Source organism: Neomonachus schauinslandi, chromosome 11, assembly GCF_002201575.2.
Source record: "Neomonachus schauinslandi chromosome 11, ASM220157v2, whole genome shotgun sequence".
In the NCBI taxonomy this organism is placed as follows: domain Eukaryota; kingdom Metazoa; phylum Chordata; class Mammalia; order Carnivora; family Phocidae; genus Neomonachus; species Neomonachus schauinslandi.
In genome coordinates, this window is record NC_058413.1 from 18,152,892 (window position 1) to 18,166,104 (window position 13,213).

Below are 13,213 nucleotides of genomic sequence, written 5' to 3' on the forward strand. Positions count from 1 at the left end.
ATTAAATTTTAAAAAAGGTTGTTGTGATGGTCTGCTTTCTCTGCAAAAAAGTAATTTTTTCAATTGTATCTATGGAATGGTATCTAATGTACAACAGTATGTAATATAGAATGTAGATACCATTCTAATGGAATCTAATGTAGAACTAAATTTCTAGTCAGTAATAAAACATTCCTAGTTATACATAACTAGTAGGAATTAAAGAACAAAGCATAACAGAACTTATCTATAATATCTGTAAAGTAGTTATCAAATTCATACAAACTTCCAAGGACTTTATATATAAGGCCAAAGCAGGGTTGATAAGGCCAGGAAGAGAATCTTCAAGCTTTCAATTTATACAAACTCCTGGAGGCCTGGAGGATGCAAAGCTAAATTGAAGTGGTTAGAATGGCCTCCAGTAGATGAACTCTGCAAGTAAACAGAGTTCTGTGTTGCTCTTCCCTGGGGCACTCTTATTAGAGAGAGTGCTTATGTGGTCTGTGTGAACAGCACACTTTTCTGGCAATCCTTCAATAGCATGAGTGTCTTCTTAATGATTCCACCAATTCTTGACCTCTATTCTCAGTTTTAAAAACTTTAAGTTCAATAACTGCCTTCTATCAAATTTTTGTTCCACCTAAGAGGCTTGTGAAGTCACCCAGAATGGACGGCAATAAACACCAGCCTAAGTGAGCCTTACTTTTCGTGCATGGTCATCTGGCATTTTGGCTTTCAGATCCATGCGGACCTCTAATTCTTTGACTAAGTAGGACAGAGTCTGGCTTTTTCTGAAGTCAGTTATGGAACAGTCAGGGGTTTGGGCCTCTTCTTCTGAAGAATAATCATCACTGTTGAGTTCGTGGATCCTGGCACAAGAAAAAGGAACAAGATTCATATTTTCAAAGTTTGGGTGATTTCAAGATAAAGACTTAACCTTTCAAGTCCAAGGCTGGTGCTCTCAAAGAACTGCCAGATGACAATCATGCAGAATCAAGTGCTTTGCCAAATCCATCAGCACTTGCCTGAGTCCTTTGTTTTCTGGAGGCAGAAAATACGTTGGCAATTCCCCGCCAAGAGGGACTCTAGGATAGCTTTCTGCACAATCTGCTCTTTTAGGCCAAAGAATATGCTGTTTGTCCTAATAAAGAGAAAAAGTTCTCATAAATTCTCTTGGATTCAATATTTCAACATGTTAAATAAACTTTTAAAAGAACATAAATATACTAGGATAACTGAACAATTTAGTATTTTAAAATAATTGTAGATACTGTGGTAGACTCTATAATATTCCTTCTACTGAAGACTATTAGTCTAAGTCAGTAATTCTACCTGCTTTACCATAGACTGGTTCAGGGCTGGGCAGGCCTAAGTCAGCTGAGCCTAATGAGATACAAGGAGAGGCTTGCTTGGGGATTCTGGGAAAGAAAAGCCAGTCTTAGTCTCTTATGCCACATAGGAACAAAGAACATGTTGCTCCAAGTTGCTGCTACTGGCTGTCACCTCATGACCATGAGGAAGACAAGCTTTAGGATGAAACCAATACCGTGGATGGCAAATTGAAGAAAAGGAAAGAAATGGGTCACTGATGATATCATTGGCCCATTGAATCAACCAAACCCAAAGCTTGCTCTGATCTCTGGACTTTGTGTAATATGAAGCATATTTTCTTTTAAGCCAATCTGAAGTAAAGTTTACGATTTGTCCTGAAAGCATATATGTTTATAAAACTGGCACAGAAAACTACTTTTCCCTGAACGAAGACCTTTTCTTTGCCAATGCCAAAGTTTAACAATTGTTTTGATTTGTAAAATGTTCATTTTCCTAAATATAAATAACACACATCAGAGGCTTACTAAACTTAAATCGTGAAGCTATCAAACTTTGGGGAATTTATTTTACATAGAATTAAATCTAAGTGGCTATATTAATTCTGATTGAACAAAAACTCGATTAAATTCTAAAAATTTAATATTGAATAAAAAACACACAGTATCTGTCCTCATACCTTGGTATCCCCATGGGCTAACATACAATTATTTCTTAGCTAGCTCAGAAGTACATATTTATTGGGGCGCCTGGGTGGTTCAGTGGGTTGAACGTCTGCCTTCGGCTCAGGTCATGGTCCCAGGGTCCTGGGATCAAGCCCCGCATCGGGCTCCCTGCTCAGCAGGGAGCCTGCTTCTTCTCCCTCTCCCTCTGCCGCTCCCCTTGCTTGAGCTCGCTCTCTCTCTCTCAAATAAATAAAATCTTCAAAAAAAGAAATACATATTTATTAACTTATTATCTGTATCATCTGACAGAATGTAAGCTCCAGCAAAGAGCTTGTGTACTATATTCATAGTACCAGCCTGATGCACAAATGGGAGCTCAATAAAAGAAAGCTGATTAAAAAGTGGAATATAGCTGGCTCTTGAAGAGCACAGTTTTGAACTATGCAGGTCCACTTACACGTGGATTTTTTTAATAAATACAGTGCAGTACTATAAATGTATTTTTTCTTCCTCATGACTTTCTTAACATTTTCTTTTCTCTAGCTTACTTTATTGTAAGAATACAGTACATAATACCTACAACATAAAAAATACGTGTTAATATACTGTTTATGTTCTCAGTAAGGCTTCGGTCAATAGTAGGCTATTAGTAGTTAAGTTTTGGGGGAATCAAAAGTTATATGCAGATTTCTGACTGCATGGGGGCTAGCCCCCATGTTGTTCAAAGGTCAACTGTATATACAAGCATATACTTAGGTCAAGTTTAGAAATTTTCTAGGGTTGGTAATTATACTCAGAGCTCAAAGTTTTAAACTAAAATCAGAGTGTCTATATGCCCCACTTGATTGGGCAGAAGACCTCAAGGCAGACCCTGTGTCTTGCTAATCTATGACCTAGCAGAATGCCTTCTGTTTAATATAAGTTGACTAAGTGTTTGCTGAACCTAAGCTGAACAGTCACAGGGACCATATTATTCAATGAACATGAGGGCCAATGCTTTCAGAAATCTTGTCTGAAAAAACTGCATCATCCTCTATTAACTTACCCTATATGCATCAGAATCCCTGCCCCAGATCCAGAGAATGGAATGGGCTACGGGAGAAGACTTGACCAAATCACTGATATCACTCTGATTTGCCTGAACATCAAAATTCACAGACATCATACTGGAGGTTGATGAATCCTCACCAAACTAGAAAATGAAAAGAAAAGTTGAATCAAATGGGAAGCAGAAAAGAAGTTGTGACTAAGATTTAATCCAACCCAAAACATCAGTGAATACTGAAACCCAGTAGGAAATCTGAAAGTAGGTCAGTAATAAAGCGATCAGATCTTTACATTTTCAGAACTAGGCCCCAATACTATTCTCTCAGAAAATGCATAGTTAGCAACTTTCAATCAACTATGCCATTGGAGTACAAGAAAAATGGCATGGATTCTTCCTTTCTTTACTGTCCCTCTACTTCCTTTCTGTGATTTAGTCTCTTTTAGGTTTAAAGGTGAGCTGATTCTCTAAGAGGTTTGGCTCATTATTGCCCTCCCCTATCTAGACTAAAATGATTGCTACTCTATAGAATTAATGTGCTGTGGTAGAAGCAAGGGAACTTGAAAAAAGGGCTCTCAGGAGTTTAATATAGCTATGACTTAGGCATCATAACTATTATACAATCAACTCCAAATATAAATACAGACTTCCTCCAAACCAAGGTAAATCAATGTTTGATATTCTTAGGGGATACCCCAATTCCTGTGTATTTCTAAAACCTTGTTGGATAAGAGAATGGGACCAGGATGGGAGGGAGTATAAAAGAATGGATTCTTTCACTATGTAACAGAGAGGCAACTTATGGATATTCAACACTGAAGCTACACTTTTACAGGGGAGTCTTCCAAATGGTCTTGAGACCATCATGATATCCAAGTTACCTTGGTTTCCATCTCTAACATTTGTAAATATTATTCCCTTTTTTCCCCCTTAAACTAATGCTTGGATTTAAGACAGGGAGCTATAGGGATGACTGGGTGGCTCAGTCGGTTAAACATCTGCCTTTGGCTCAGGTCATGATCCCAGGGTCCTGGGATTGAGCCCCACATCAGGCTCCCTGCTCAGCCTGCTTCTCCCTCTCCCTCTGCTGCTCCCCCTGCTCGTGCTCTCTTTCTCAAATAAATAAATAAAATCTTAAAAAAAAAAAAGGGAGCTATAATCTCAGATGTTAAATCTGATCTCCCTTGACTGTGTTTGAAAACTAAACATGGGATATTGCTAGAAACTAGGTGACAAAAATCGTGGGAAGCTTTTGGTCCCTATTACTACTTCTTCCCTAAACGGCCTCTTAATTTTTGCTTCTTTTTCTCAATGAGGTCTGGGTTTTTTCGGATTAAAGAGTACTAATTTTTCATGGTTTGTCCTCCTATAGAAGCTGTTCTGATCTATTAATTATCTTAACTGCTTATCTCTGGAAATTCCTGTATCTATAATTAAAGACATGATAGGTTTCAATAGGATATGATAAATTTTACTTTATTTCCAACATCCTTTTGCATGATACTTGGAACTCTGGTTGTGCTTACTATCTGTATCAGCCCAATTAGATGCTCTCTGGTATCATTATAAATATGTATTATTTCTTCCCAACTAGTTAGCCTAGGATTGTATGCGTGTGTATGACTGCATGTATATGTATGGATATACACAGAGACAGAAAGAGAGAGAAAACATCCATGCATGTAGCAATAGTGCTTAATAAAAATTTTCTGTTGACAGGGCGCCTGGGTGGCTCAGTCATTAAGCGTCTGCCTTCGGCTCAGGTCATGATCCCAGGGTCCTGGGATCGAGTCCCACATCGGGCTCCCTGCTCAGCGGGAAGCCTGCTTCTCCCTCTCCCACTCCCCCTGCTTGTGTTCCTGTTCTCGCTGTCTCTCTCTGTCATATAAATAAAATCTTTAAAAAAAAAAAAAAATTTCTGTTGATAATGATCATTTTGTTAATGTTTTTAGTTGAAGCAACATAACCGGACTGATGACTTCAGGAAAAAGCATGGCTACTCTTTCCCAAATTTTAAATTACTGCTCTTACTCTAATAAGTTAAAAAGGAGATGAAGGCTTTGAGTTAAATACTAGTAACAGCCCAATATAGCTCTCATGGTAAAGGAGAAAAGAAAAAGACATATACAGCTAGTACTTGGGGGAACTGGAAATATAATGCATGAAGTAACTGAGAAATCTGACTATCTACGAAATATTTACATAGATAGTCTACGAAATCTGACTTCATAAACATACTCAAAACCTTAAATTAGTCACGAATTTGGGGATAAAATATACAAGGAATCGAAGGGGGGAAAACAATTTTACTCTTAGATATACAAAGTTATAAAAACTAGAAGAGACCAAGAAAAAGACCTGAACATAGTCCACATTTTCAAAAATATCTCCACGATGGTAGCGCACAGGTTGGTCCCACTGGCAATGTAAACTATGCTGCTGGTTGACTAGACGGCATATCTGATGATTTCCTGGAATAAGAAAGGAAATTGCAATTGTTGAGAAAGATCGCAATGCCAACATGATTTCATTTAGTTTCAGAGCCTGGCAGAGTACTACACAGGGGGTACTATAGAGGGAAACACTCATTAGTGGTTAGCTAAATTAAATCATTCTAAAGAAGCCTCAGTTTCTCCACCTATAAAAAACAAAGGGGCTCCACTAAATCACCAAAATATCTTCTGGTAATTACATTCTATACAGTAAAATCTACTGATTACAATTGTTTTTAGAGACTTCTGCCATTTCTCTGGAGACAATCTGTTTTATATACTTCATAATTCTGTTTCAAAATTATATATAAGAGCCCTGGTTGTACTGTAGTTGCTCTAACTGTAGAGCAAGCAGTAAATAACCCCAAGAACTGAACATATTCTTTATATTCAAAACAGCAAAGAAAACGTATTAGGTGGATTGTAAAATGGACTTTAAATGGTCACAGCTAAGGTTCAAAGACTTAAGAGGGCTTCCAGATCAATATATTTATCAAAGGAGAAGTATATAATATAAGGGATTCTATTAATTTATTCTTTGGTGTCAGCTGTTAGATCTACTCCCTTAGGGTTTTATCAGAAATGAAACATTCTGGATATAACCAAGTCACTGATATCCTGTCAACCCAAGTGCCCTTAGACAGTGGTTCTATTTCTGGATCATGGACTCTAAGAGATTTTAATAAAAACTATATGCCTTCTTCCCAGAAAAAAAATTGTGCACATACATATTACTGCATGTAATTTTGGGGAGGATTTCAGAACCACCTGAAACTAATCCATTGACCCAGGTTAAGAATTCTTGCTTGAGAAAAATTCTAGCCTAAAATCTTACTTCTAAAATAAAATATTTGTTTTTAAGGGAGGAAGAAAAGTAAGACAGCCTTATTGCCAATGTTGGCTTGACAGTGTGGATGCTTTGTTTCAAGGGTGTGTCTGGCCTGTGTTTACTTGGTATGAGGCCATGTTACTCACATTGTGTTTTCAGACCAGCAGCAACAGACATTAAATAGGAACTTGTTGGAAATACAGAATCTCAGGTTCTACCTCAGGCCTACTGATCACAATCTGCATTTTGACAAGGTCTACAAGAGACTGGCATGCATACTAAATCAAAGTGGGCCGAACAACTGTTGTTAAGACTTCTAGGATCTGGGGCGCCTGGGTGGCTCAGTTGGTTAAGCGATTGCCTTTGGCTCAGGGCATGATCCCAGGGTCCTGGGATCGAGCCCTGCATCGGGTTCCCTGCTTGGCAGGAAGCCTGCTTCTCCCTCTCCCACTTCCCCTGCTTGTGTTCCATCTCTTGCTGTGTGTCTCTCTCTCTGTCAATTAAATAAATAAATAAAATCTTTAAAAAAAAAAAAAGACTTCTAGGATCAAAAGATTTAATTTTTACTTTAAAATGTGAATTTAAAGAAACCTAGAGAGACCAAACCAGCTCCCCAGGCCTGCTGGTATACCCGCTATGATGACTTGATTTTAAGACTGAGGGAAGTCATAAGCACAACTTTATACTGCATTAGGGCTACACAAAAGTTATGAAAGTAGAACATGCTAGAAATGAACTTCCTAACCTGTCTTTAATTATTTGGAATCAATACTCACCTAACTGTGCCTCTTTTGCCATCTGTGTCTCATGGATGATATTTCTTAAGATTTGCTCCTCCTGAATCAGCTTATGTTTTTCTAGGATCTCCTGCTGTCTCAGGTAGTGGTCATGCTGTTTTTGATATTCTTTCAACTCATTCAGTGTTCGCTGGAGGGATCTTAACATTTTTTAACACCAGGAAAAAGTTACAGAGCTTTAAAACTGAATTTTTAAACCCACTTACTGCATAGATTTTTCTGGTCCTCAGCAATAATTGCTAGTTTTTTTTTTTCTTTTAACATACAACCACTGTACCACAAGTTTAGAAATAATGGGGCAAGGCTTTCCTTTCCGATCCGCCATCTGCGGTGGAACTGCCGCCAAGATGCAGATTTTCGTGAAAACCCTTACGGGGAAGACCATCACCCTCGAGGTTGATCCCTCGGATACAATAGAAAATGTAAAGGCCAAGATTCAGGATAAGGAAGGAATTCCTCCTGATCAGCAGAGACTGATCTTTGCTGGCAAGCAACTGGAAGATGGACGCACTTTGTCTGACTACAACATTCAAAAGGAGTCTACTCTTCATCTTGTGTGGAGACTTCGTGGTGGTGCTAAGAAAAGGAAGAAGAAGTCGTATACCACTCCCAAGAAGAATAAGCATAAGAGAAAGAAGGTTAAACTGGCCGTCCTGAAATACTATAAGGTGGATGAGAATGGCAAAATCAGTCGCCTTCGTCGGGAGTGGCCTTCAGATGAGTGTGGTGCTGGAGTTTTCATGGCTAGCCACTTCGACAGACATTATTGTGGCAAATGTTGTCTGACTTATTGCTTCAACAAACCAGAAGACAGGTAATTGTATACGGGTTAATAATAAAAGACAGGAACTAACAAAAAAAAAAAAAAGAAATAATGGGGCAAAATAAATCTACTGTTCTATTAAAACTTAGAGGCAAAAAGAGGACCCAAAATTCTTCCCTTACATATGACTATCTTGACAGTAAATGGTGTGTTGGACTGTTCAGGTACCTAAAAGATACATAGCAACATAGTATAAATCTTGACATATTCAACAACTATTTCCCTCCATAAAGTCTGTGTTAGTTCCACGGACATTCAAAGCCACCTTCTCATCTTCTTTTGATTCTACGTAACGACAAGGTTAAGAGAAAGGGCCAACAGTACCTTGCTCTTGAACTCTAGCTCCTTGGGTTTGTGGATTTTGGAAAAAATCACAGAAACCTGGCTTAGAAAGAAATATTCTCTACTACCTGGTATCAATAAATCAGCTGCCTGATTATATTTAATCACAAAATCCTTTCTACCTATTACATTGTAACACATGGAGATTTAGGAGCTGTACAGATTGTGTATAAGAGAACCAATTTGCTCAGCCAGGACAAGTTCTGCAGAAGCCAGGTATAAACAAGTAAGTGGTCATTCCTCCCTTTTCACCACATTATGCTTTAAATTGATTGGAAAATAAGGAAATGTAATAGTTTAATGAGTTCCAAATCTCCACTTAATTCTCTAATAATCAAAGTTGCCTCAAAACATTGAGGCTAATTCCATAAGAAGAACAATTCACTTTGAGTTACATGATGTTTCCTAACAGGCCCTGCTACTTATGGAATCAAATACATTTTTATTAAGTACATTGCCAGGACCAAGTACAACAGAACTTCATCACTGTACAATTTACAGAAATCTGATTAAAATATGGGCCAAATAATGTTTCTCAATGTCACTTAACTAACGTAACATTAGCCAACCCTAGCAGCTAAAGGGGAGAAAGATCAAATACAGCACATGCAAGTGATTTTACTGACAATGTATTCTGTGGAAATTAAAACGTAACCGAATTACTAATTATCTGACAGCACCCCCACTCCATCTGACTTCATAAAAGTAATCGATGGTCAAAAGTATAAAGACCTAAATGACAGAATTTACTGCAAACATTCTCTAGTTCCTGGAATTCATACTGTTAAAGATTCCTCTACACAACCCCTGAGTTGTGCTAACCCCCCTGGATCTGGAGAAAAGGGATAGGACTAGCAGTCGTGAAGAGGTGTTTTTAATTCTAAAGAACAAATGAACACTGGCATTACCCTACACAGGTCTAACCTAAGGTTCTACAGTGCTAGGGCTTCAGTGAAATTTTCTCACCCAATTACCTATGTTGGGCTTCCAATTTCTGCTCGAGTTTTTGCTGACAAAGGACAGCATGCTTCCTCTTTATAGCTTGCTCAAACCCAGGTTTGGCCTGCAAAGCATGGTCATAACAGAGCACTGAGTGGTTATACTCCCCCAGCATCTGAAGAGACAAAAACAAACACACACATATACACACACAGAGGAGGAAAAACGTTAGCCACAGTGTGGGTGGATCTGTCCAAACCCCCTAATGACTTATGAGATCACACTTCTATCTCACTCTATAGTGAACATTATTTTTGATCAGTGACCAAATCCATAACATAAGATATGCTGTAAGACCTCTTAACTAGAAAGTGTTGCTATCTCCAGAGGCATACTCTGCAGGAATTTATGATTCCTATTAATTTTTCTTTTTTGTCAAGAGGCTAGGACTATTAGGATACATTATTATGTTGACTTATTTTCCCCCAACTTCTTAATTTCCATTCCCTTTTCCTTGTTCAGACCAAAAGAGGAAGGGGAAAAAGTTATTTTTTAGTTGAAAATAAATTTTTTAAAAAAGAAAATAGCAACTGGTTTGCTCATGAAAATAAAGTTGTATTTACTGCATATATATTTCCCAAAGTGTAATAGCTGGTGAAGAAGTCACTGTCATCCAGAGCTGCATGGACCACAACAGCAGCATCTGCAGAGAAGTGCGCTCTGTGCAGAACATTTGCCAAGTTGACCAGGGCAATGTCTTTATTGTGCCTAAAAGAGAAGGAGAGGAGCAATTAGGTGTTAGGAGAGAAGTGTGTGCTCCATGATTCCATATAACTACTTGATAAGGGAAAATTACATTCGAAGTTATTGAACTTAGGAAAATAACTTTGAGTGTACTGATAGATGGAGAAAATAATTTAAGAAAATCATACTGTTACATTTTTATGTAACTGATGGTGCTTATTCAATCTGACAGCTACAAATTTTGCCACAGAAATAAGGTCGGGCAGACATTTTATGATTTTAAAATGTATTTAGGGCTCATTATTTGCTTTGAGAAAAATTTAATTTATGCTAATTCCTCCAGGCAAGGTCCGTATATTCAAGTTTCAAATGAATCAGAGGGTGTCTACATCATATATTTTTTCCTTAATAGAAATCAAGAATTTTGTGCTATTAACAACTGTGAACTCTTTGACTTCTGTCATATTTTTGTGATGGGACTAAATTCTTTCAACAGGGGTAGAGGAGAGTGTAAGTACAACACAATGCTTCTCCATACTGTTTTCTTACATACTGCTGCTTTTTTTTAAATATATATATATTTTTAATTTATTTATTCGACAGAGAGAGAGAGAGAAGTGAGAGAGGGAATACAAGCAGGGGGAGTGGGAGAGGGAGAAGGAGGCTTCCCGCTGAGCAGGGAGCCTGATGCAGGGCTCGATCCCAGGACCCTGGGATCATCACCTGAGCTGAAGGCAGCTGCTTAACGACTGAGCCACCCAGGCACCGCTTACATACTGCTTCTTTACCAGTCCTGAGATATGTGGAGAATCAGGAAGTCCAGAAAGGGAGAAATCTTACCTGGAAGAGAAGTGAAGTGCTCGCATGGCACATTCCACTACTTGATACGGCTCATTCTTTATTCTCCAATAAAATGAAGCCATGTTATACAGTACCCATGAGGAAGAATTCTAGAGATTAAACAAATAAGATGACAATCAAACACAACTCAACACACTTTCTTCGACTTAGAATGTTCAAAATGAGCACCTTCACTGTTCAGTCTCTTCTGAAATTTAAGCTGAAGAGTAAGACATTACACCAATGAATAAGCAGGGGACAAAGTACCAATAAACTACACCTGTCAAAAGAGCCGCCTGATCATCAGTTGGGCAAGTTAAGTGGCTTCAGGTGTCATCTCCACAGAGAGACCATTCAACTCCAAGCTCTTGTTCCAAGAGTGCGGAAATCAAGCTGAAAAGCCCACCAAGTGGCCCAAACCTGTTGGCTCCTATTTCAGGACTTTAGAAGTTAGGACCTAACCTACTTAGAAATGCCAGTTGTTCTAACATGAAATTCCTGAAATTAATAGTTTCCTATTTATTTATTTATTTTTTTTTTTTTTTTAAAGATTTTATTTATTTATTTGAGAGAGAGAGAATGAGAGACAGAGAGCACGAGAGGGAAGAGGGTCAGAGGGAGAAGCAGACCCCACGCTGAGCAGGGAGCCCGATGCGGAACTCGATCCCAGGACTCCAGGATCATGACCTGAGCCGAAGGCAGTTGCTTAACCAACTGAGCCACCCAGGCGCCCTCCTATTTATTTAAATATCTGAATGAAGGTACATACATAAGCAAAAGACAGGTTTATCCTTTTGGAAATGATGAATTTTTATTTGTTCTTCTTTCATCTGTGTTCACAATACAAACCTTCACTGCTAAAAACTGTCTTTAGTACAGAGTAATAAGTCTATTACTTAGAAATTCAAATAGGTTTGCTCCTTCTGTGGCCTGGATTTTTTCATTTTGTAACATATACTAAATTTCAACCACATAGAGGTCAAAACACTGAACTGGACCATGACAAAAACTCAATGTAAATAGTTTAAGCCCATGCAGAGAGATTTCAAATTCAGCATGGCAAAAAAAATCATATAAAGTAAAAAAAAAAAAAAAAAGTCATAAAGTTTAAGATAAACTGGGAAAAATATATATGACACCCATTGTTTATTATCTTTAATACATAAAGAGCTCTAAAAAGAAAGACAAGAATACAAGACAAAATACAAGAGAATATGGGCCAAAAACATGAACAGACAATTCAAAAGTACAAAACAATGGCCAATTAGCAGGAAAATAATGTAAAACTTAACAAAGAATATAAATAAAAAAAGATACAAATTTTCCTTTTACAAATTCGCAAAGATTAAAAAGAATACCAACACTCACTGTTGGCTACACTGTATATTAACTTCAGATATTAACTGTAGAAATGTTAGGTGAATACAGCATTTCTGGGGGACAGTTTGACAAGATTTGTGTAAAAAGCCTTAAAATATCATTACCCTTTGACGCTCAAAATTCCATTAAAATTTTATCTTAGGGGGTGCCTGGGTGGCTCAGTGGGTTAAGCGACCCAACTCTTGATTTCGGCTGAGGTCATGATCTCAGGGAAATGAGATCAAGCCCTGCATCAGGCTCAGAGTTCAGAGCCTGCTTAAAGAAGCTCTCAATCCCCTCTCCCTGCCCACCACTGTCCCCATGTTCTTGCTGGTTCTTCTCTCTCTTAAAAAAAAAAAAATTATCTTCAGAATAACTAAGTTTTAACTATAAAGATGTGTAAAAATAAAAATACAAAAGACTACATTGTAAGACAGTAATTATCTGAGTGTTTTTTTACTTCCTCTTTTATAGATTTTTTAATATAGTCTGAATTTTTTCCACGAGGACAAATTGTTTTCTTCAAAAATAGTTATTTTTAAGATTAAAACTAAGTATAATTCTGCATTAATCAGCCTTAAGTATTCTTTTCAAGGAATGTATAGGATTTGCAAGTGATGCAAATGAGGGTATAACACTTGTGTAAGTGATATGTGTCACGTTCTTTCAGAACTGACTGACGACTTGGGTTTCAGTCTGTTTTGACAGTCCTTTGAGAAAGTTTTTTTTCCAAATCAACAAATGCTTTGATTTTTATCTCTTATATTCAGACTTTACGTTGTGAGTTGGGACCAAAAAATCTATTACAAATTCTACATGAACAAGTGAAAACACCGTGATTAAGTAGAATACTCTGTACATCATAGTATATTGGAAGTAAGGGAAAAATATATCTTTAAAGAACTTTTTCTGTTAGATTTCTCATAAAATTTCCCCCACAAATCTATAAATGTTTGAATGTCACTATCAATACTTTCTTCTTTTCTTGAACACTTTTTTTCCTTGGCTCTTAGGAGACCACATTCTTCTG

The 13,213-nt window shown here is 37.6% G+C and overlaps 2 protein-coding genes across 7 annotated transcripts in view; one reads left to right on the plus strand and one right to left on the minus strand.

Annotated features, from left to right (window-relative positions):
* Positions 1–13,213, minus strand: part of TTC17 (tetratricopeptide repeat domain 17) — a 116,418-nt gene that overhangs the window by 72,453 nt on the left and 30,752 nt on the right. For 4 of the 6 annotated variants that reach the window (XM_044919473.1, XM_021685384.2, XM_044919474.1 and 1 more), the window contains 8 exons: positions 10,825–10,934; positions 9,864–10,008; positions 9,276–9,415; positions 7,116–7,276; positions 5,377–5,489; positions 3,019–3,165; positions 1,005–1,120; positions 683–848 (listed from right to left, as the gene is read on the minus strand). In XM_044919473.1, coding sequence (XP_044775408.1) covers positions 683–848; positions 1,005–1,120; positions 3,019–3,165; positions 5,377–5,489; positions 7,116–7,276; positions 9,276–9,415; positions 9,864–10,008; positions 10,825–10,934 — 1,098 coding nt within the window. The remainder of the gene's footprint in view (positions 1–682; positions 849–1,004; positions 1,121–3,018; positions 3,166–5,376; positions 5,490–7,115; positions 7,277–9,275; positions 9,416–9,863; positions 10,009–10,824; positions 10,935–13,213) is intronic. The other 2 variants (XM_044919475.1, XM_044919476.1) reach the window with 2 other exon arrangements.
* LOC110576280 (ubiquitin-40S ribosomal protein S27a-like) lies at positions 7,446–8,005 on the plus strand. The gene has a single exon (XM_044919478.1). It carries the CDS (start codon positions 7,484–7,486, stop codon positions 7,952–7,954), a length of 471 nt encoding a protein of 156 aa, XP_044775413.1. The 5' UTR covers positions 7,446–7,483; the 3' UTR covers positions 7,955–8,005.

Excerpts from the sequence above, each read along its gene's own strand:
- LOC110576280 (XM_044919478.1), top strand. The coding sequence starts at position 7,484 with ATGCAGATTTTCGTGAAAACCCTTACGGGGAAGACCATCACCCTCGAG.